This window comes from Pelobates fuscus, chromosome 5, assembly GCF_036172605.1.
Source record: "Pelobates fuscus isolate aPelFus1 chromosome 5, aPelFus1.pri, whole genome shotgun sequence".
Taxonomy (NCBI): Eukaryota; Metazoa; Chordata; class Amphibia; order Anura; family Pelobatidae; genus Pelobates; species Pelobates fuscus.
In genome coordinates this window covers 91,231,463-91,254,697 of record NC_086321.1, presented here as the reverse complement: position 1 = coordinate 91,254,697, position 23,235 = coordinate 91,231,463, and the positions used below count along the sequence as shown (strand labels likewise).

Genomic DNA, 23,235 nt, shown 5'->3' with positions numbered 1-23,235 from the left:
CATTTCTTTTACTATAAATGGATCTTGTTCCAAGATTTACAGGGAGTGCAGAATTATTAGGCAAGTTGTATTTTTGAGGATTAATTTTATTATTGAACAACAACCATGTTCTCAATGAACCCAAAAAACTCATTAATATCAAAGCTGAATATTTTTGGAAGTAGTTTTTAGTTTGTTTTTAGTTATAGCTATTTTAGGGGGATATCTGTGTGTGCAGGTGACTATTACTGTGCATAATTATTAGGGAACTTAACAAAAAACAAATATATACCCATTTCAATTATTTATTTTTTACCAGTGAAACCAATATAACATCTCAACATTCACAAATGTACATTTCTGACATTCAAAAACAAAACAAATCAGTGACCAATATAGCCACCTTTCTTTGCAAGGACACTCAAAAGCCTGCCATCCATGGATTCTGTCAGTGTTTTGATCTGTTCACCATCAACATTGCGTGCAGAAGCAACCTGTTCAGAGACCTGTTCGACACTGTTCAGAGAGGTGTACTGTTTTCCCTCCTTGTAAATCTCACATTTGATGATGGACCACAGGTTCTCAATGGGGTTCAGATCAGGTGAACAAGGAGGCCATGTCATTAGATTTTCTTCTTTTATACCCTTTCTTGCCAGCCACGCTGTGGAGTACTTGGACGCGTGTGATGGAGCATTGTCCTGCATGAAAATCATGTTTTTCTTGAAGGATGCAGTCTTCTTCCTGTACCACTGCTTGAAGAAGGTGTCTTCCAGAAACTGGCAGTAGGACTGGGAGTTGAGCTTGACTCCATCCTCAACCCGAAAAGGCCCCACAAGCTCATCTTTGATGCCAGCCCAAACCAGTACTCCACCTCCACCTTGCTGGCGTCTGAGTCGGACTGGAGCTCTCTGCCCTTTACCAATCCAGCCACGGGCCCATCCATCTGGCCCATCAAGACTCACTCTCATTTCATCAGTCCATAAAACCTTAGAAAAATCAGTCTTGAGATATTTCTTGGCCCAGTCTTGACGTTTCAGCTTGTGTGTCTTGTTCAGTGGTGGTCATCTTTCAGCCTTTCTTACCTTGGCCATGTCTCTGAGTATTGCACACCTTGTGCTTTTGGGCACTCCAGTGATGTTGCAGCTCTGAAATATGGCCAAACTGGTGGCAAGTGGCATCTTGGCAGCTGCACGCTTGACTTTTCTCAGTTCATGGGCAGTTATTTTGCGCCTTGGTTTTTCCACACGCTTCTTGCGACCCTGTTGACTATTTTGAATGAAACGCTTGATTGTTCGATGATCACGCTTCAGAAGCTTTGCCATTTTAAGAGTGCTGCATCCCTCTGCAAGATATCACTATTTTTGACTTTTCTGAGCCTGTCAAGTCCTTCTTTTGACCCATTTTGCCAAAGGAAAGGAAGTTGCCTAATAATTATGCACACCTGATATAGGGTGTTGATGTCATTAGACCACGCCCCTTCTCATTACAGAGATGCACATCACCTAATATGCTTAATTGGTAGTAGGCTTTCGAGCCTATACAGCTTAGAGTAAGACAACATGCATAAAGAGGATGATGTGGTCAAAATACTCATTTGCCTAATAATTCTGCACTCCCTGTATTCCAAGTATGGAAGGTGTTGTTTTTTTAAAGATATTTGGTTCTTAGAAAAACAGGCATCCGCTTAAAAGTTTTAACCTCTTCTTTTTTTCTTCCGATGCGCTTTGCGGATGGTTTAAAGCCAGAGATCCTCAAGGTCAAATTTCGGTTGTCAGTTGATTTTCTGATGTTTGTCTCCAAATCACTAGTATCTGCTAGGCTCTTTCGTGGTTAGTTCCTATCTTCAGGGGATCTTCTTTTGGGGTTTTTTTTATTTTTTTACTCTGCTGATCTGAGTCTTCAGTCTAAGTCTTTGTGGGTAGTCGCCCAAAATATTTTTGGAAAGGACTTCAAGTTTCTGTTTTTCAACAGGAGAAAATGGAGTTAAGTTGGATTCTTTAATTCTTCTCAATCTTCTATCCAACATTATTTTTCAGACTTTTCCCAACAGAGTTCTAGGGACTTGGAATTCTAATTCCACTGCCTGGGCGTTTAGTTCTCGTCTACGTTACCTTTAAAGGTCTGCATTAGTTAGAGTTTTTCTCAATTAACACCTATCTCCATTGAAGCTCCTTCGATCAGTTATGTTTAGATCGGTTGCCTGAGGGCTTCTGCTATACATTCTCTCGATTTCATAACAGCCACGAGGTGATCTCTTCTCTCACTTTGGTCTGTTGATCTCGGAAGATACAACTTTGGTTGCAGTGAGACTTGAGTCCCGCCCTAAGGGATTGCTTTTGGTCGTAAAGCACTGCCTCTAATCTGAAGGGAAAAACACAATTTTTTACTTACCGTAAATTTCTTTTTCCAGAAGATTAGAGGCAGTGCTTACTTTCCCCCCCTATTTTGTTCATAGTCGGAGTGGTACGGTTATTTGGCTTTTGTAATTTCTGGGGATGTCTTGGGTAGGAAGCAATTTATAAGGCCAAAGGTTAATTGGGGGAGGTTCTTGAAAAGTTGTGGGGATTGCCTGCCTGTTTTTTCCCTCCAGGTAATATCCCAGTCGTAAAGCACTGCCTCTAATCTTCTGGAAAAAGACATTTACGGTAAGTAAAAATTTTTGTTTTTTAAATGATAGTACAAGAGAAAATAAACAATCAAGATATACATGTCTTAAGATCGTAAGTGTAATAGATAGGATTAGACAGACCTGTTAGGTGAATGCTATGCATGCAGATGAGAGAGCATGGCACAGTAGCATGTGAGTGAAATATGCCAAATGAAGCTACAGTTTGAAGCTGTACACATATATAGAAAAAAATGAAAGTGTGACCACTGGTACTGGTTGTATCATCAAGCTCTGTATAAGAAAAGCTAAATGATGCAAGACAACATATCAAAGACCGAGGTGTAGGCCAGCATCTCTGGGCCACAAAATCGGGAGCTTCTGCATTTAAGGGATAATTTGAATTTTTTCTTTATCTGAAAGAGAAAAAGTCAGGTCTTTATGTGGGATTGTCTCTGTTTTCCAGTTTCTTGCAAAGAGTAATTTAGGTGCCGTGATGATGTCACCATTGATGTTTTTTGTGTCATTTCTGGCCAGTGTAGGTGTAATAAAACCACTTCTGGCTTACAGGATAGTTTTGCTTCTGTTATTTGGTATATCTTGATTACTTCTATCCAAAATATATTTATGGGCGTGCACTGCCACCAAATGTGAATCAGATTGCCTTTAGCAGTGTTACTTTTCCAGCATCTGTCTGGTAGTTCTAGGAAGATTCTCTTTAGGCGTTTGGGTGTTAAATACCATCTATTTGATATATTTAAATCCTTCATAATTTGGTTGAAAGGTTTAAGGTTGTCTTCCTCCATAATCTTTAAATTCCTTCACCCCATTTGACATCCATAAATCTGTTATTACATTTTCTAACATATCTGAGATGCTTATGAATGGGAGCGTGTCAATTATTTTGTTTCTAAGGCCTTTCTTATTTGTAAGTTTTTCCCACCATCTCGTTAGCTCTTTGAGTATCTGGGATTTGCTTTGTGCCTCTCTCATAGATTTTTTTTTATTTGCCTCAACAATCCAAATAATGAGGATACGTTTCCAACTCCAGTTTTAGCTGTTTCCATTTTATACCATAATTCTTGAGTAGCCGCCTTACTTTGTGTAAGCATTATGTGAAATATTCTGCAGGCCTGGTAGCATTGTGAAACTTCTGGGCACCCCAAGCCTCTGTCCTGTCTTGATTTAGCCAGTACTCTCATTTTTACTCTTAAAAGTTAGTCGCCACTGCAAGCCTGATAGGTCCATGGCACATTTACCAGGGGTGTATTTTTACTCACCATGGCTTAATTTTGCTTGCCAATGGCTAGTGTCAAGTGGAAATTTAGAGCCCTGCGTGTTTGTAATTCTAAGTCACAGTGCTCCTTTACAAGACTGAAGATTTCATTTTTAAATTGCAATACTCTAATAAACCAAACGGTGGCACATTTGGGTTTCCTTTCACTGTGTTTTATTATGATGAAATTTAATGAAGAAAACAGAACTCTGATATTTGTTTCATTTGTGGGAGGCAGTTTTTTTTTTTTTTTTTTTACATTTATACTATAAAACACGCTCAAAAACCCTTAAAGAGGAACTGTCAGCTAGGACTGAAAGGTTCTATGTAAAAGTATCTGTAAGATCTTATCTAGTAGCCTCTAGTATTCTGCCTGCATTTCCCCCTGGCATTACATTGCATACATTTATGTTACTGTACCATGTTGCATTCCAGTGATAAACTGTAACAAATTATTTAATAGTACAGAACACTGCAGTGGATACAGTTTGTTGCATTTCATCTATGTATAGACCCCAGAGTAAACTTTTATTTGTAAATATATATATGTGTATATATATTATGATTGTTTTGTATTTTCACCTTTCCCTCCTCCTCCTTCCCCCACTGTATATTTAGCGCTAATAGATTATCAAGTGCTTTTTTCTTTGATGCTATTTATTTAGCACAGTTTGGTTTTGTCTCCATCTAGTGGCAATACCTCTGATTATATCCACTTATCTTTCCTTTTCTCCCTCTTTGTGTATATTTACTTTATATTTTTAAAGTTAAAAGACCACTATAGTGCCAGGAAAACAAACTCATTTTCCTGGCACTATGTAGTCCTTAGGTCCCCCCTCCCTCTGGGCTGAAGGGGTTAAAACCCCTTCAGCCACTTACCTTTCTCCAGCACCGGGCTCCCTCGGCGCTGGGAACTCTCCTCCTCCTGCCGACGTCAGCGCCCAATGCGCATGTGCGGCAAGAGCCGCACGCGCATTCATACTGCACATAGGAAAGCATTACTCTGTGCTTTCCTAACGACGTTAGCGTCTTCTCACTGTGATTTTTCACAGTGAGATTCGCAGAAGTGGCCTCTAGTGGCTGTCAATGAGACAGCCACTAGAGGCTGGATTAACCCTCAGTGTAAACATAGCAGCTTCTCTGAAACTGCTATGTTTACAGCAGCAGGGTTAAAACTAGATGGACCTGGCACCCAGACCACTTCATTGAGCTGAAGTGGTCTGGGTGCCTATAAGTCATTTAAGTGGTCTGGGTGCCTATAAGTCCTTTAAGTTTTAATCTTTCTTTTACCATACCCCTGGGCTAAGAGCTAGTTCCTTTTTTTTTCTCATTACTATATGTAAGACCTACATTTTTTCTTCTTCTTCCAAACAGAACTGCCACTTGCTAAATATTCCATCGGTAGACAATTTAATGTGCTGTTGTTAAGCTAAGAGTATGTTAAAACCACCACAAATATCTTGCCTTGAAAAAAATGTGGAATTGGGAGGGCACACCGGGAACATGATGTCTCAATAATGGTGCTTCCGTAAAGACCAATATTTATACAAAACACAGATTAAGGATCAGCGCACATAAAAAATTTAAATAAAAAAATACAGTTTTACATACTTAAGGTTACTTAAAATCACCTATCCTTGCAAACAAGGTGTATATAGTGTTAAGCACACAGTACTTCCAGTACCCCAGTATTGATGCGTCCCACATTTATTTTTACATGGGATATGAACATACTAACTGCAATACTTACTGCTTAAATGACTTTTAGAGAGTCTTCTCAAAACTCTTGCCTCATTGAGGCTGTCTAAACATGTCCCAGGAGTAGGAATTTAAGAAAAAAAAGCACCAGCGTTATAAACAGAATATGAAATGAAGACAAAAATGTAAGCATTGATGGCTTCTTTTTATTAACCAATATGACATTTTGATGTTTCATATCTTCCACGGTTAAAATAACACTTTTTTTTTTCTTTTTGCTAGTGGAATGAGACCATTGAGCTTTTCCGTGCAGGAATGCCACAGAGAAGACATCGCATCCATTTTAAAACCCATGATCAGTGCTTCACTGCGTCTGAGGCGATAGACTTTTTGCATGATCTGCTCCAATGCAATCAGAACTTTGGTCCTGATGTAACTCGTAATCAAACAGTTCAGCTTCTTAAAAAGTTTCAAAAGAACCACGTTATTGAAGATGTTAAAGGGAGATGGGGAAAAGAGGATTTTGAAGACAACAGCTGTTTATACAGGTAATCTATTGTATTAAGTGGACATTACCTCCCTTGAAGGCTCTGCAAACATTACTTTTCTTAAATAGTCATTTAATTGGTGATGTATGTAATGATGGTACAGATGTAAATTCTACAGGGGAGCATCTACTTGTCCTAATATGTCCATGTGAAGTGTACCATTTTTATATGCTTCTCTAATCCATTAAAGGCAGTTTCTAAGCAACAAAACAACTTTAGCTTAGTGAAGCAGTTTGTGTGTACAGTTGATGAATCTGCAGGCTTACTGCTCAATTATCTGCCAATTAGGAGTTAAACCACTTTTGTTTCTGTTTATGCAGTTCTAGCTATACCCTCCCTGGCTGTGAATCACACAGTCTCCATAAAAAACTCTGATCTAACAGCACAGAGTGTTTACTTTAGAGTTTTTTTCACTTTCTGCTCTGAACTTGACTCACAAACCGGAGTCTCCTGCAGACTCTAACTGGCAATTTCCATGCTTTTTTATTTTTTTTATTTATTGTTTTAATGGCAGAGAATTGTGCAGTGACACAGAAGGGGCAGGATCTATACATGCTCCTTTTTTTAGGTTATACCATGCTGAACGAACAATAGAGGGTTTTATTGCAATTAGGACAGCATGGAAAGTCCTAACATTTTTTGTGTGAGTAGTTTTAAATCCCTGTTCCCACCAGTTAGACCCAGTTGTCGACAGATACCTGGGTCTCCCCTATATCAGTTGGGGCGATGTTTAATGGCTTCAGAGTGACAAATCATCTGTTTGTAATTCTCAAAGTGAGCTCTGCATACAACCATTTAAATGGTCTTTAAATCCCCAGCTGCAGTTTTTATGAAGAAGTTAAAGGGCTCTGTGCTCCAAAAATGGCCTCAGCTGACTTACAGGAGCCCGAGTTATCCATTGATTACATTTCATCTATACAGAATGCAGAAATGCTAGCAAGTGTATAGGTTTTAATTTTACGCCATTTAAAATGTTGGTCCCTCCCCTACCTGTAAAAATAAATTTTCAATTTAAGCTGTCAAATTATTTCTCAAAATAAACAAACTCGGGATCGACCGATATTGATTTTTTTAGAGCCGATACCGATAATCTGTGAACTTTCAGGCTTATTGCCGATAACTTGCCGATATTCTGTACATTTACCATTTTGAAAAAATAAACTATTTCTAAAGGTAAATGCACAAAATATACATGCCACGTGTAGTGGATGCAGTGTGTATTTGTGTAGTGTGAATATAATGAATGCAGTGAGTGTTTGTGTAGTGTGTGTGTATATAGTGAATGCAGTGTTTGTGTAGTGTGTGTATATAGTGAATGCAGTGTTTGTGTAGTGTGTATATAGTGAATGCAGTGTTTGTGTAGTGTGTATATAGTGAATGCAGTGTTTGTGTAGTGTGTGTGTGTATATAGTGAATGCAGTGTTTGTGTAGTGTGTGTGTGTATATAGTGAATGCAGTGTTTGTGTAGTGTGTGTGTATATAGTGAATGTAGTGTGTATGTAGTGTGTGTGTGTGTATATATATATAGTGAATGCAGTGTGTTTGTGTAGTGTGTGTATATAATGAATGCAGAGTGTGTGTGTGTGTGTGTGTTTGTGTAGGGATGTAATTTGTGTAAAATGAGGGGGCATTTTTTATTTTATTTTTAATATTTATATATTTTTTTTTTGTCCCCCCTACCCCCCCGGTGGTCCAGTGGCATGTACTGAGCAATGGGGACCCGCACCAAGCGCTTACTTACCTTCCCAGCAGCTCCCTTCAGCTCCCCTGTGTAAATCTCGCGACCTGTGTGCCGCGCGGAGCGTTACCATGGTAACCCGTGGCAATGCTCTGACAGCCGCTGTTCTCTCAAGATTTACACAGGGGAGCTGAAGAGAGCTACTGGGAAGGTAAGGAAGCGCTTGCTGCGGGTCCCCCAGGACAGCCGGGCATGTCATGGGCCCGGAGGTCCTGGTATGTATTATCGGTATCTGCCAATAGAGATACCAATAGTGCCGAATATCGGCCGATAATATCAGTAAAACATACATTACGAATGAATGAATCTACTAGTAAAATGAGCATGCTCGTCTGTATGTCACATGACCTTAGAGACATTTAATTTCACATCGCAATCAATCAATCTTATGCATGTGCAACATTATCAAGATGTATCTCGCATACATAATGATAAGTGTTTGCATGCGTGAGACGAAGCATCCTTCGTTTTTTTTTTTTTTTTTTTTTTTTTTAATCAATTCACTTGCTTTTCTTTTTAAAATGATATTTTAAGTTTAATGCAACTTGGGACTGCATAGAGCATATAAAAGTTGTCCCGTCTACAGCTATTAGAAAGGATCACTTACTCGTTTATGTGGAAAGTCATCTACATTATTCTGGTGCCTAAAGTGTACATTTTAATTCTAGCGTTGTCACTAGTTAGGAGATAAGTGTACAACAATAAGGTCCAATGAATTCTGATAGACCCCAATAAAGAATTCAACTCATAGTAGTACTTTGAACCAATCAGGTGAGTAGTTACATTACAGGACAATGTGTATAATATCTTTCCTGTCAATTATTTTTACGCTGTGTTAAAAAGTTTGGATTTTTTTTTTTTAATCAAGGTTTCCTCCAGTTTCACCACTGAAACCCTATCCCAAAATACCACAGTACAGCACAGAGCCAATTCCATTCCCTGAGTGGGACGATCGGGAATCCCTGTCATCACAAGGTCGTGTTCCTGTAAAGCCCATTGTAATGGTAAAAATCTTTCTTTTTTTTAATATATAAAGTTTTGTGGTATTATACGTTCTGATACTCTGAGCTATCAGCAAGCTGCAAGTTACACATTAGAGTGTGCTTAATTTAATTATATCTACTGCTCACATATCACAGGGTTGTGTGAGCAGCATTGTTACAATGTCTGCCTTTAGTGTAGCATTTATTTTCTCTTTCCATAGTAAAGTTTTCTGGAAAATACTCTTGGAATTCCAAGACAGCTGGCACACTCAGTCAAGGAATGCCATCCATGCTTGGATGGGATTGATATAATGAATGCATACATTGAAGGTGCTTTGCCATTGGCATCCAGGAGACCTTGGTTTGTGTCAAACTGTTCTAAAATGGTTTAACACAGAGCTGGGGATGGAGCTAGGTGCATGTAGGCACCATAAACACTACAGTGAGATGAACTGGTTATGGTGCTTAGCATGTTACATTATCATTGTATGCACAATCCTGTGCATGGGAGAGTGCAGAGATAATACTGCTGAGTTGGCGCTATGTAAATGCTAATAATAACAATACCAGTATGGAGGGGAGGGTGGTAAATACCTGTCTATGTCAAATGAATTCGTTTGTTGTAGAGAAATGGACTGATGTACAGAAAACTTCTGTTTTTAAATTGGAGGATGCCTATTAAAATGGCCAATTGCATGAAAATTATTTTGTTATATAAATAGTATGGCCAAAAAAAATGTTAAAAAGGAAAAATGGAACTGTGGTTTTCCCTCCAAGACTTTATTTGATCATTTCTAAATGTATTAGAAAATGCCACTTGTTGCACTTCTAGTTACTGTTGCTGCTGTTACATTGAACCACTAAATCTCCCTGTGAAAGAGTTTTTAGTTTTTTTTTTAAATTAACAACTCTTCTATTTTCAGGCTCTTGAAATGCTTTAAAGGGATTTTATAGTTCCAGGAAAGCAAACCCGTTTTCCTGGCACTGTAAAATCCTGCAGTGCCCCACCCCCCACACCCCTCCCACGCGGCTGAAAAGGTTAAAACCCCTCAGTTACTTACCTAAATTCTCCCTGGCCCTTGGTTAGGCTCCAACCCACACTCCACCCCTGGCGACGTCAACCGGCAGGGGAGACCTGATGCGCATGTGCGGCAATGGCTACGCTCGCATTAGGATTTCCCCATAGGAAAGCATTATTCAATGCTTTCCTATGGGGAAAACCTGACGCTGGAAGTCCTCATGCAGAGCGTGAGGACGTCCAGCGTCAGATAACGGATCAAAGGTCCGTTTGGATTCTGGAAGTCCCTCTAGTGGCTGTCTGATAGACAGCCACTAGAGGAGGACTAAACCCTCAGAGGTAATTATTGCAGTTTCTTACCTCTGTAAGGTTAAGGGACATGGGACAATGCAACCAGACCACTTCAATGAGCTGAAGTAGTCTGGGTGCCTACAGTGTGACTTTAATGTCAGGTTAATATTGTAGATTAATTAACAATTGGATTAAAGGGACACTATAGTCACCCAGACCACTTTAGCTCAATGAAGTGGTCTGGGTGCCAGGTCCCTCGGGTTTTAAGCTTCACATGTGAACATAACAGTTTCAGAGAAACTGCTATGTTTAAATTTGGGGTTAATCCAGCCTCTAGTGGTTGTTCTCCATCATTTCATTGAGAAATGCTTTCCTATGGACACTTTGAATGTGCGCGCGGCACTTGCCGTGCATGCGCATTCGGCTCCAGTGACGTTGGACGGGGAGGAGAGGTCACCAGCACCGAGGGAGCCCAGCGCTGGATTAAGGTAAGTGGCTGAAGGGGTTTTGACCCCTTAAGCGCCACGGTAGGGGGACCCCTTTGCCAGGTCCCCCTTTATAGGATTAGTGACTATGCAGCAATAGCTGCCCAGTCATTAGTCTTTTTTTTTTTTTTGGTTTTTTTTTTAATATGACCGCGAGCTGCCACTGGTTCTTACTGTGGCACGGCAGGTAGGGGCATGAGGAAGGATTTAACCTAGCTTATTTACTAATACAAAGTATTTTTTTACTTTTAAAGTTTTCTGGAACACCAAAATTACAAAAAGGACGTGCTTTTTTGTAATTTTGTTCTATAAACGTCTTGGTACATGGATAGCACCCTAATCCTTGTGGGGTTGCCATAAGGATATCAGAAAGGAGCTATCTACTCCCTAATTTGGTAACCTTCAATATGTTAATTCCAAAAGGGTAGCAATTTAGGGTGTAATCTAGTGGCATGGATCCAATTCCAAAACCAAAATTAAAGGCAAATCTTTTTTTCGTCGGGTTGTGTTCTAAGTCTAATAAATAGAGCTCTGCTTGAATAAACTTACAAACTACAAGCTTTAGGCACAGTACTATTAAAAATTTATATTTATATATCATGACTAAATCATATGGTGACCCTTTTGAAAATAGAAAAAAAAAAAATGTGTGTGTGTGTATATGCAGTGCCTTCCAGCATTGTAAACCATGATATTTGTGTACGAGGACTAATACTCTGTCTAGCATGAGCTAATCATTGTGACAATTGTAGCCTTTCACAAAGTTTTACGCTTCCCCATTGAAACATGTGAGAGAATCCTTACAATAATGTTCGATAGTCACGGACACCTGCTCCATAACCTTTAAAAATAATTTATTGAACAAGATATTTATTTTTCCCCCTGGTATTGTACTGCTACTGGAATGTCCCTTTTATTAAACATTTTTGCAACATCTAGTAAGAGCTAGTTAAACATAACTTTCTTTGGTCATAAAAAGGCACGTGAACTATTGTAGACTTGTATACCAGATGTCTAATTGGTATTTTTTTTATTTCTTTTAAATCACACTAATATGTAACCTTCTATATTCTGTAAATTGTGGAAATAATAACTTTACATTTTGGTTCTTTTACCTCTTAGAACTCTGACATGTGGTACAAACGCCACAGCATTGCAATCGGGGAAGTGCGTGTTTGTCGACTGGTTTATCGCAGGGAATTGACAAAAGCAGATGTTGAAGAGATTTGGAAATCGAGGACTTTATTGCAGTAAGTGTATTTTATTTTATTTTTTCTACTTCCAAGAATTGTTTAATTGGAAGATTTTACAATTGTTGTGAACGTTGTGTATAGAAATAGAATAAATTAGGATTTAAAAAGATAATAAATATAGACTCTTGCATGAAAGGAATAGCAGTCACTTGGTGCGGGGTTAAAGGTAAGGTTAAAATGAATGTACGGTATTTGTTTAGATTCAGGGCCCAAGTCAATAGCTAAAGTTGTCATGGTACTTGGAGTAACCGTTTATTTCATATTCTGCTTCTGTGGAGCTCCGCGAAACTGGGAAACAATGTAAATGATACATTGATTGTAGAAATAACATTTCTGTGAAAATATGACCTTGCTGCTGTAATGTTTGTGTGAGATCTGTCTGTGCACTGATTTCTGTGTTCCAGCTTCCAATTACGCAGTAATCACAGTAACAATGGGGTCATAATAAAACGTAACAATGGTAAATGACATGTACTAATGAACTGGATGATGCCTTATACAGTTAGACGTTGTAATCACCAAAACATTAGCTTAATGAAGTGGATTTGGTCTATAGATCATCGCTTTGCATTAATCTAACCCTTTCTTTTTAATATATATATATATTTATTTATTTTTTCTTTAGAGAATCATTTGATTTGACTGTTAATCTGATAAAGGACAGGGAATAAAAAATAATGGAGGGTATAGCGAAGTGGGAGGGCTTCAATGAAGGAGGGAAGGGAGACGCATGCATCTTATTGCAGCCGCTGCTTGCAAGGGAAAAGCTGATTTCAATTTTTGCACGATAGAATTGATGTTAGACAGCCTGGAACAGAGTTTTGTGCTGCCTAAGTCACATGTGCCTGGCTTGCAACTAGCCCTTGGCGCAAAAGTACATATTTCAAGCTGAAACGCTGCACATACAGATTCCTACCACCAAATCATAGAAGTGGTCATGGTGGTTGGAGTAACCCTTTACATTGCTTTGTTTATGCAGACCTAGCCACACAGCCTTCCTACACAATTCCAATGTGTAAGACCTTAAGATTCTTAGAATATCCATTTTAAGGCATATAATTCTGCCACTATTTGAAAATCTACTATAATTCTTTTCTGCATTTGGTTGTCACAGAATATGTTCATTTTATGACTCGGAACACTTGTGTGCTGCTGAAAATTTACTCTAAATCCAATTTTCTGAACAACTTGCTTGCTGTTATGCTGCAACATACAATGTATTCAAAACGCCATCTTTCTCAAATTGAGAATACATTGCTAATAGAAACCGAACTAATCTCATGCTATTCCTAAAGGACTAGGGAAACATGTTTCAGCACATTGTTAGATGTTCCCAATACGAATATATACTATAATCCTTAATTCAAATACTAGAAGTTTTGTTAAACAATCATCCCTCAGTGGTGCATGTTAGTGACTTTATTTGATTTCACACCTCACAACGAACTTATTATATGGTTTTTATTTTTCTTCTCTGGGAGAACAAATTGTTATTCAAGCTGACACTATCTACATTTTGGTCTAACCGTTTATTTTTCTCATGTAGTTTGCAGAAAAGTCTTGGACTAGATTCTCTGAATGATGTGATGAATGTCAAGTCAGTACAGGGAAAACACATTGTACACAATGTGTACAATATCAATAAACAGAATATTGTGGTTTTAGAAGACCGATCAAGTGAGTATATCTTTAACTTCTACTGTAGAATTTCATACCCAAATTAAAATGTTATTTATGGGATTATAGAACACCCTAATGATCTTCCTCTGCCCTGCCTACTCACCCAGTGTGCAGATTGCGATTTTGTGGTCTGCCTGGCAATCTCCAATGCAGCCAACGTCATTTTGTCTAAGTCCATTCATGGCTACATCTTTTTTAGGCTGTTTATGTCGGACGACATATTTGAGCTGATGGCTCAGCAAACCAACTTGTTTGCCAGCTAGTATCTGTGAATCTGAGCTCACGGTACAATAGGAAAAACGTGCACACCACTGATGTAGCAGGAATGAAAAAAGTTTGGACTCTAATTCAGAGTTTGACAAATCCCATGTCGCCATAGCAACTAGAAATTTTGTCCTGGCTCTTGGGTGTTTGTCAGCTCTGGCCACCTTAGGGCAGGTCAGGTTTTGTGACTACTAAGAAAGACTGTACATACTCCATTTTGAAAATCCTGGGTTGTCTACTTGTGCAAATGGTACACCATGATGGGGGTAATTCTCATTCTTGGGCTGCCATACAGTGTCAAAGGCAACATAAGCCAAGAAAACCAATCTGGCAAATTTCAATGTGTAAAAACTAAAATAGGCACGCCCTGTATTTAAACCTGTAACTTTCCAAAACCCCATACAGCCATGCATGGAGGGAATCGTACTCATGGGAAATTACAGCATTAAAAAGGTGTTTTGTTGCAGTAAAATCCAACAGTATTGAAACATTCACAGTTAAAATGCCATGCAGAACTTGGAAATAACACAATTTCTTAATTTCTCACACTTCTTTATTTTATTTATATTAAATTATGTGTCATATATAAATATTTTATGTAAAATGAGAGCCCTATTTCACCGGAACAAAATGATATTTAATACTTGTGCATGCACTTAATATGAACAAGGTAAATTATGGTTGAATAAACATAAATTTCTAGTTTTTGTTTTGGGTTAGAACTTGTACAATTACCTATGTCCTTAAGAGGTTAAATCATCACTGAGTTACATAAAACTGAACAGCAAAATTAATATTTACATTTTGTGTATAAATATCTTGAAGAGTAATGTGTTTTTTTTTGTTTTTTTTCCCTTATCAGAGGAGCTTCCACACTGGTTATTGTCAGCAATGAAATGCTTAGCAAATTGTAAGTATATGTTTTTTGTTTTTTTGCTATAGGTTTTTATCATCAGTCATGTGTTTTCATGTTTTTTTTCCTGCATATGATCCATTGTTTGGGGATTTCCCCAAATTATTCTGACAAAACACCCAGCAGATAATATTTCACACACTGTCAATAACAGGGGGAGAAAAATAACCCTTTGTGTAATTTAAAGGAACACTATAGGCACCCAGACCCAGAGAGAATGTTTAATTTCAGAGAAACTGCAATGCTTACATTGCAGGTTTAAGACAACCTCTTGCAACTGTGTTCCAGACCACCACTTGAGGCAGTTCCTGGTGAAATTACTTCGTGAAATGACGTTGAATGTCCTCATGCGCTCATGTGTCTCGAATATCCCTTTAGGAAAGCATTGAGTCAGTGCTTTCCTATTGGGAAGCCCTAAATCGTGTGCAGCACTTGCATGATACAATTTTGTATACCCAATATTGTTCCTTTAATTGCCTTGAAAAAGAGAGACTCCACTGTTAAAATACAAAAATAAATTAATTTTAAAAATGCTATTTAGCAGATACACTCCCAATGTTAACATGAATGCATTTAATTATGCATTTTTCATTGGGAGTCAGTCTCCGCCATCATGGTGTACAAACAACTCAAGTGTAAGGTGCTTGGGCCCGACTGACCAAGTGCTCAAGGCACCAGGGGCCCAGACACACTGTCATTGCCAGTCTGGGGAGAGTGTGGAATGTGGCTTGGTGAAGCTGCCTAGAGGAAGAGAAACTCATGGCTGTCTACAGCAGCATGCTGCCCAAGGACAAGTGGAGAGAGAGGGTGAACAAACACAAGGGAAAAGTAAGATGGGACTGGAATACTTTTTTGGGGAGCGATAGGGGCAGGAGATTGGGGAGAAGGAGGATAATGGAAGGTGAGGCAAAGGCACAGCTGGTGGTATGAAGAGAGAAGCAAGTGGAGTGAAAAAGTGGGTGACACACGGGAGTGTGAGGTAAATTTTACTCTGTGATTGTAAACAAAGGGACATTTCAACTTTCAGCCTTCTTTCTTATTTAACAAACATATGACTAATTGCTTATCTGTTTGTGTGTACTTGTGTATTTATGTGTATTTATGAGTGTGTACTATTTTGTGTCTATATATGTCTGTGAATATTTGTGTATATGTATGTATTTGATGTAGCTATCCATGGGAATGAGACTGTTTTTATGTATCTTTGTCCCCTTATGTACTGTATTGCTGTATATCTGTGTGTGTTTCTACTTGAGTATCTGTGAGTGTGTATCTGCAAATGTATGCTTCATGACTGATTGCAGTCTCTATATGTGTACTTGCGTGAGTTAGTGATGTCTAATTATTATTATTTTTTTGATCTGTATGAAAATGTTGCATTTACAAAATCTGGGCTGTTGTGCCATAAAATGCTCTGGGTAGTCATTTTGGCTAGAGCTTTGTCACTAACAGTTGAATTTGTACGCCGAAGACTTTTTGCACTATAACCACTATAATAAAGTGTACAGGCTCAAGTGCTTGGAGAGCTACTTAATTATAAATATATACTATTTTTTTATTTTGATTTTTGTTTCTCTGTATTTTTATGTAGGGCCAAATTGCTCAGATATGAAGCAGCCCATGTATGTGGGGTTCGAGAAAGATGTCTTTAAGACCATTGCCGATTATCATGGATACCTACAGGAACCACTTCTTACATTTCAGTTGTTTGATGTTTTTGTGAATGTTCTTGGTAAGCAAATGACTTTTTTTTTTTTCAGATTGATATTTTATTAGTTTTTTTTTTTTTTTTTTTTAAATTCTTTATTTGTCAGGTCATGCACAAACTGGGTACAAAAGTGAGCACATTACTCATGGTAACATATACATAGGGAAACATATTCAATCGATTTTGCTTAGTCTCTGAGAAGGTCTAGGAAAGGTGCCGGGTTAGCCATGCACATTTTACATATCTGTTACACATATACAGAGGGGCGGCCACACAGGGATGCCGGGATGGACACATGTTCATTGTAAGCTGTCTATTTACATTCAGTATGGTGGTTACAGGAAGCCTTCACAGTGGTTATATACAGGCATCATTGCTTTTGTGTACCAGAGCCACAGCCCCCATGCGCGGACATCCAGGCGGCCACACAGAGACACCAAAGATGGCCCTGCACCGCCGCCAAGACGGCCACACACAGTAGGCCACTCGTTCCCACCCCGACACCCGTTAGGGGCACCCCACACGGCATGCACCTTCAGTTCTTCTGGTTGCTGTTGGTGGTGCTTTTGTCAATACCTGGCCATTGTATTTCAACGTTGCATATTAGTGTCGTTCCCTATCCGTAGTTTGTACTTTAAGTACTAATGCCACGATCGAGAGTGCTTGAGTTTAGGCATGAGTTTTCCTTTATTTTAGTAGAGGTGAGATGCAGTATGAGGTAGTGAAAAATAAGGAGAGAGAAAGAAAGAGAGGTGGGGGGTGGGGAGAAGCTTAGGGGGGAGGAGCGGGACGGACTTACACTTTGCAGTTGGAGCTTGAGCTATTCGTCTGTAAATGCGCGCAATGTTCTTGTATGTGTGTGCGAGTCGGTGTTATGTCGTCTAATGGTCGGTATAGTCTTCCCAGGGTTCCAACGTTTTGATAAAGGAGGGGTACGTGTCTCTGAGTTGAGCTGTGAGTTTGTCCATGATATGTGCTTCTTTTATGTTACCAGTAACTCTGTCCATTGGGGGTAAGTCTGCGTGCAACCACGTCTGTGCCATGGCTCGTCTGGCAGCTAAGTTTATTTTATTGAATAGTTTTTGTTCCCTGTGTGTGAGAGCATCTAGTGGTTTTGCGATTAAGAATGCACCGGGGTCCGGTTGTATGTGTTTGTGTAGTACTTCTGTTTGTAGCTTGGCTATCTCGCTCCAGAAGGCGCTCGCTTTTGGGCAAGTCCACCACATGTGGAAGTATGTCCCCTTGTCCCCGCATCCCCTCCAACATGTGTCTGTGGTTGTTTTACCCATTCTGCAGAGTTTGACTGGGGTGGTGTACCACCTCATCAGGGTTTTGTAGCATTGTTCCTGGTGTAGGACGCAAATGGATGCCTTTGCTGCCGCCTCCCACACGTCCTGCCATTCCCCGCACTCAAGGGGTTGTTGTAGATCTGCCTCCCATTGTGCCACATATGTGGGTGTCTGTGTGTTTTTTGTTGGTGCGCTTAACTGTGTGTAGAGGAGGGTGATGAGGCCGGTACGTGGTCCCCCGGTTGTGCACATTGTTTCGTAGAAGGTAAATTTGGCCTGAGCTGCTGTGCGTATTTGCGGTTGTCCCGCAAAGTCACGCAGTTGCATATAACGAAAGAAGTCTTTCGTGGTTAGTGGGGCCAATGCTTTGAGGTCGTCAAATGTTTTGATGTGATTCCCCTGATATAGTTGGTGATAACGCTGTATGTCCGTATTTTCAATGTTGCGGAAATCCCTCGCCACTAGTCCTGGTGGGAATGCTTTATTACGGAGGTATGGGGTTAGTGGCGACACTTGGTGTGTTAGGGCATATTTATGTGCTGTTAAGTCCCAGATCCTGATTGAGTTCAGGATGGCCGGGCACCTCGTTCGAAGTTCTGGTCTGTCGGGTCGTGGCACCCAGATCCAGAACTGCGGGAGGTCGGAGCTCATGAGCAGGGTCTCTAAGTCGACCCATCTATGGGCATCTGGTGGTGAATGCCATTCGATGATTTGTGCAAGCTGTGCTGAAAGGTAGTAGAGGTAGAGGTTCGGGAGCCCCAGTCCCCCCTTGCTTTTTGGAGTATACAATGTCTGTCTGGCTATCCTGTGCCTCTTGTGCGCCCAGATAAAGTTGTCTATGGATGTTTGTAGTGTTTTGAGATCTCCCTTAGTTACTTTGACTGGTAGTGCTTGGAAAAGGAACAGGAGGCGAGGGAGAAGGTTCATCTTAACGCTATGGAGTCTCCCTATCCAAGAGATGGGTTTTTCGTGCCATTTATCAAGGTCTTTTATTAGGGTGGTCATGAGTCTCTGATGGTTTTCCGCGTAGAGGTCCTTGGGGTCGGCGGTTAGTTGTACACCTAGGTACTTGATTGGTCGGGGGCTGATGTGTAGGTTCGTGGCTCGTTGCAGCCAAGTCACTTCCGTCTCTGTCAACCCCAGTGGCATGCCCACCGACTTGTCCAGATTGATCTTATAGCCAGAGACCAGTCGGTACTCTTCCAGTAGGGTGATGAGGTTAGGTACTGAGCGTGTTGGGTCGGTGAGGGTGAGCAATATGTCGTCTGCGTAAGCAGAGACCACGAAGTCTGTCTGCGCTATAGTCATGCCCGTTATGTGGGGGTGGGCTCTTTTTATTAGTTTTTAGAAAGCATGTTTATGGGGTACAGAAATGAAAGTGGTGGGGAAACTTAAAGAAAACATAAAAAGTACAGTGCCACCGGCGTTAACCACATCTTGACAAACATTATCGTAACAATCATGTTAAAGGACATCAATAGCTCATCAAGAGGCCTTACTCCTAGGGATTAAACTTGTAATGTCTTCCCATGGATCAGTCTCGGCTGTGCAACATTTAGAGTCTAATAGTGTATACCCTCCACAATAACGTACGTCTCTTAAACCCTAGCTATACGTGCCTATGTGTCGTCTAGGGGTGTGGTATCCGAAGAACCGAAGAATACTTTTGGTGTGGAGTGTAGTAGGTTGCTGCATTTGAGAATTCCGGATGTCCCATTGCCCTCTTTGTAAGCTCTGGACATCTTATGTGGCACCTATAGGTGGAAAACTAATAGGGTATGCAATGGTTATGGAACTATGTACAGTGTGGGTAGCTCTCACAAACACTTTCGTCTCCACCTTGAGTGCGTCTGGTTGTCTGCTTTAACGCAAGGCTAGTATAATAACCTTCAAGGTGCCTAAGGCTTTTTTTTTTTTTTTTTTTAATTATATACTCCTGCTATATATTCAATGAAGCTTCATCCTTTCACATCCTCATTTTCCAACTTGGTTCTAATATGTTCCTCCCACCAGTTCTTAACCTCTACCATATGCTTTGTCGGGCTAAAGTATTTATTTAGTCTTGTTTCATATTCCATGTCCGTAGAGACCTGTTGGACCATGTCTTCTTGTTTAGGCGGATTGGCCTGCTTCCTGGCCCTGGCAATCATCAGGTTTGCGGCTATTAACATATGGTTCAGTAGATAGGCCTGGGGTTTTGTGTACGTTTCTAATGACCTGAAAAGCAGACCACACTCTGGTTGGAGGTTTGTTGTAATGTGTAGTGCCTCAGAAACCTCTCTTTCCATTTCCCTCCCAAAAAAGTTGAGTGGGCACGCCCACCAAAATGTGGTACATCGTGCCCTCCTCAATACCACATCTCCAACATTGCTTTGAAACATAGGAATAGATGTTAGCTAATCTCGTTGGCACCATATACCTCCTATACTGTATTTTGCGCATAAGCTCCATATGTGATGCGCATCGAGATCTTCCTCTATTTGCTAGGAATGCATTGTCTTGTTCTTCCATAAAGGTTTGCCTATGTCGGCCTGCCACGCTTCAATACATTTGGTTGACTCATTTGTGGTTCGGTTGTTTAGAATTGTGTAAGTATAGTAGTTTTTTTTGTTTTGTTTTTTTAGGTATCATTGCGGATGCACAGATTTGTTCAATACGTTCTATAGTTTTCGGGAGAGCTAAATCGGTCGAATGTGTCAATAGTGATTTTAATTGCAGATATGAGAACATTGTATTAGGTGATAGTTTGTATTTGAGTTGGGGTTCTGGAAACTACATTAGTTGGTTTTGATGGTAGAGATGACGGATGTGCATACATCCTCCCTGTAACCACGAACGGTGATCGAAGGTGGGGTTAGCTATCTGGAGGCTGTAGATGGGGGTCGCGCTTGACCAGGACTTAGTGTAGCCCATATGTGGTTTGGCTGCATCCCATATTTTTAATAGCAGGGGGTGTGGGACATTGTCTGTCTCATGGGGCAGTATGACAGTTGACAGGAGGGCTGCCTTGTAGTATGCCCATGCATCAGGCAGTCCTAAGCCGCCGTTCTCCTGGGATCTACACAATATTGTCGTGGCTACTTACACTTTGCGATTCGCCCATACAAATCTTGTGGAAAGTTGCTAGTTTGTTTAAATAAGTGTTGGTTAGATAGATTTGTAGTGTTCGTATTAGATATTGGAATTTCGGCAATCGGACAATTTTCACAGCTGCTATCCTGCCAACCCATGATAAATATTTATCTCCCCACCGATGTAGGGTGTTTGTGATCTCGCTCAGTAGTTTATCATAGTTGAGCGCTCGGAGATCTGCAATACTTTTGGATAGCCACAATCTCAAGAATTTAATGTGGTCAGTTCTCCAGTCTAGAGTGAAGGCTGTTTTTAGTTGTTCTGTTAGTTGTTCTGTTAGTCCATCCCCACCCCCATAGCCTGAGTTTTTGTGACGTTTAATTTATAATGACTCGCCCCTATATGTTTGAATTTCCTGTAGTAGGTTTGGTAGGGACACCTATGGTTGTGTGAGTGTTAACAGGACATCATCTGCAAACAGGTTGGCTTTATATTCCTTCCCTTCCACCATTACACCGTGGATTGATGTGTTTTCGCTGATTTTAATTGCCAGTGGCTCCAAGGCTAGGACATGTAGTAAAGGGGAGAGGTGGCATCCCTGCCTCGTGCCGTTTGTGAGCTCAAAGGGCACAGATAAAAATCACGAGTTGAGGGGGGCGGGGCCTGACCGGGGAGCTGATCAGACACGCTTTCTGTGAGCTCCCAGGCCTGAATTTGATTTTCGACAGAAACAGTGGGAATACAACCTACTTCAGAACCCCAACTTACCCCACCTTGCTATATGGAGGCAGGGGTACCGGGGGACACCTCGCACGTTCAAAAGCCCGCTGGGAAACCGGACCGAAGGCTTGGGGCCTACAACATGCAGGGCAGGGGAGAGACGGCCGCTCTCCCGGCTCACCAAATCTTGCAGCACCCGCAGCATTGGGCTTCCCCCCCCCCCCCCTCAGGACCGGCGGGGGTTATCCCGGTCCATGTAATCGAGTACCACAAGCTTATACGGACCACAGTCGTTGGCAGCAGCCTAAATCATATCCCCAACCAGCAAACAAGATGGAGACCGAAATGGCCGCCGCCACATGTGCTCAGGATGCAAAAGTACCTGACCTTGAGACCAGGCTGGACGAGCTGTTCGCCAGGTTCTGGAGGACAATAGCCTCCAGGGAGCAACAGACCAAAGCATACTATCCTGTCACAATCCTGCCAGCGATCCCCCAACAAAAGGGCACACCGCCTCAAGCCAACAAAGCCCGTGGACGGCAACGCCGAAAAGCCCGTAAGCCCAAGCGACTACCACTACCTATGACGGCGACCCGCCCGTACAAGGGCCTGGCAAAATTAAGCCTACCTAAGGGGCATGTAAAGGCAATCCTGCTGCAGCGACACACTATGCTAAACAAGGACCGGATGGGCACCAGGCAGACCACACCGCAACCCTTCTACCGACAACTCTCAGAGGCAGACCCTCACCCTGGCATACCTCATTACACTGGCTCACAGGCGAGATGCGACTACCCCGCAAAGTCTCTCCTCAGACACCACTCACGGGACACTCTCCTACCACCAGCCAACGACGGCTCCAGACTACAGCCCGGACCAGGTACACCACAGCTAAACAGCGCACGCATATACGAGACACAACACCGACGGCAGATATATAAGACGGCGAAAGGGAGCTCACACTCTTCTTGGCAGTCTGGACATTACTTATCCGGCATAGGCTGAACTAACAGCACACTGCTACCTGTCAGCCCCAAGGACTCATTCTCAACCAGGGGTATTTTGTTTCTGTTCTTGTGTCCTTCTTCTTGTGTCTTTGCTTATGTTTATTTTTATTATATTCTATGGGCAAAACGGAGCTACTTCTAAGTAAGAAGCTTGCGACCGGGACCCGGTGGCACAAAAGCAGTATTGTTTAGCATAACAACAAGCATGTCTTTATTAGCTGTTAGTTATATGCACTCCCTCATGCTCTACTTACTGTATTACTTTAAAATTATTAGCAACATGCCTATGTATACGCAAAGCTCAGCCACTTTCCTTTGGCAGTAGCTCCAGACATCTACTAGTTAGCCTGTAATTCAAGCATTCTATAAAATCTAAAAAATGTGCGATATATACGAATGCCATAACTCTGTTTTCTATGACTTGTTATCACTCTGTATACAGAGGCTGTTGTGGCTTACTGAACACTATGTTATTTCTTGCACTCTATAAATAAAGAATTCAAAAAAAAAAAAAAAATCACGAGTTGAGCACCTGGACTGATGCTGAGCTATATAGGGCCTCTACAAACCTTTCCAGGACCCCAAACCTTGTCAGAACTCCCTTTAAAAAACCCCAATGTAACTGGTCAAAGGCTTTTTCCGTGTCGAGGGAGGCAAACAATCCCCACCTCGGCTGTGTATGGAGTTTATACAGAAGGTTCAATACTT

At 41.0% G+C, this 23,235-nt stretch overlaps 1 protein-coding gene across 1 annotated transcript in view; it reads left to right on the top strand.

The window, feature by feature from the left end:
* The window catches only part of DEPDC1B (DEP domain containing 1B), a 54,723-nt gene that overhangs the window by 17,811 nt on the left and 13,677 nt on the right, over nt 1–23,235 (top strand). The window contains exons 2-7 of the mRNA XM_063456910.1: nt 5,841–6,106; nt 8,713–8,848; nt 11,744–11,871; nt 13,421–13,551; nt 14,681–14,728; nt 16,323–16,463. Of these exons, the coding sequence (XP_063312980.1) occupies nt 5,841–6,106; nt 8,713–8,848; nt 11,744–11,871; nt 13,421–13,551; nt 14,681–14,728; nt 16,323–16,463 (850 nt within the window). The remainder of the gene's footprint in view (nt 1–5,840; nt 6,107–8,712; nt 8,849–11,743; nt 11,872–13,420; nt 13,552–14,680; nt 14,729–16,322; nt 16,464–23,235) is intronic.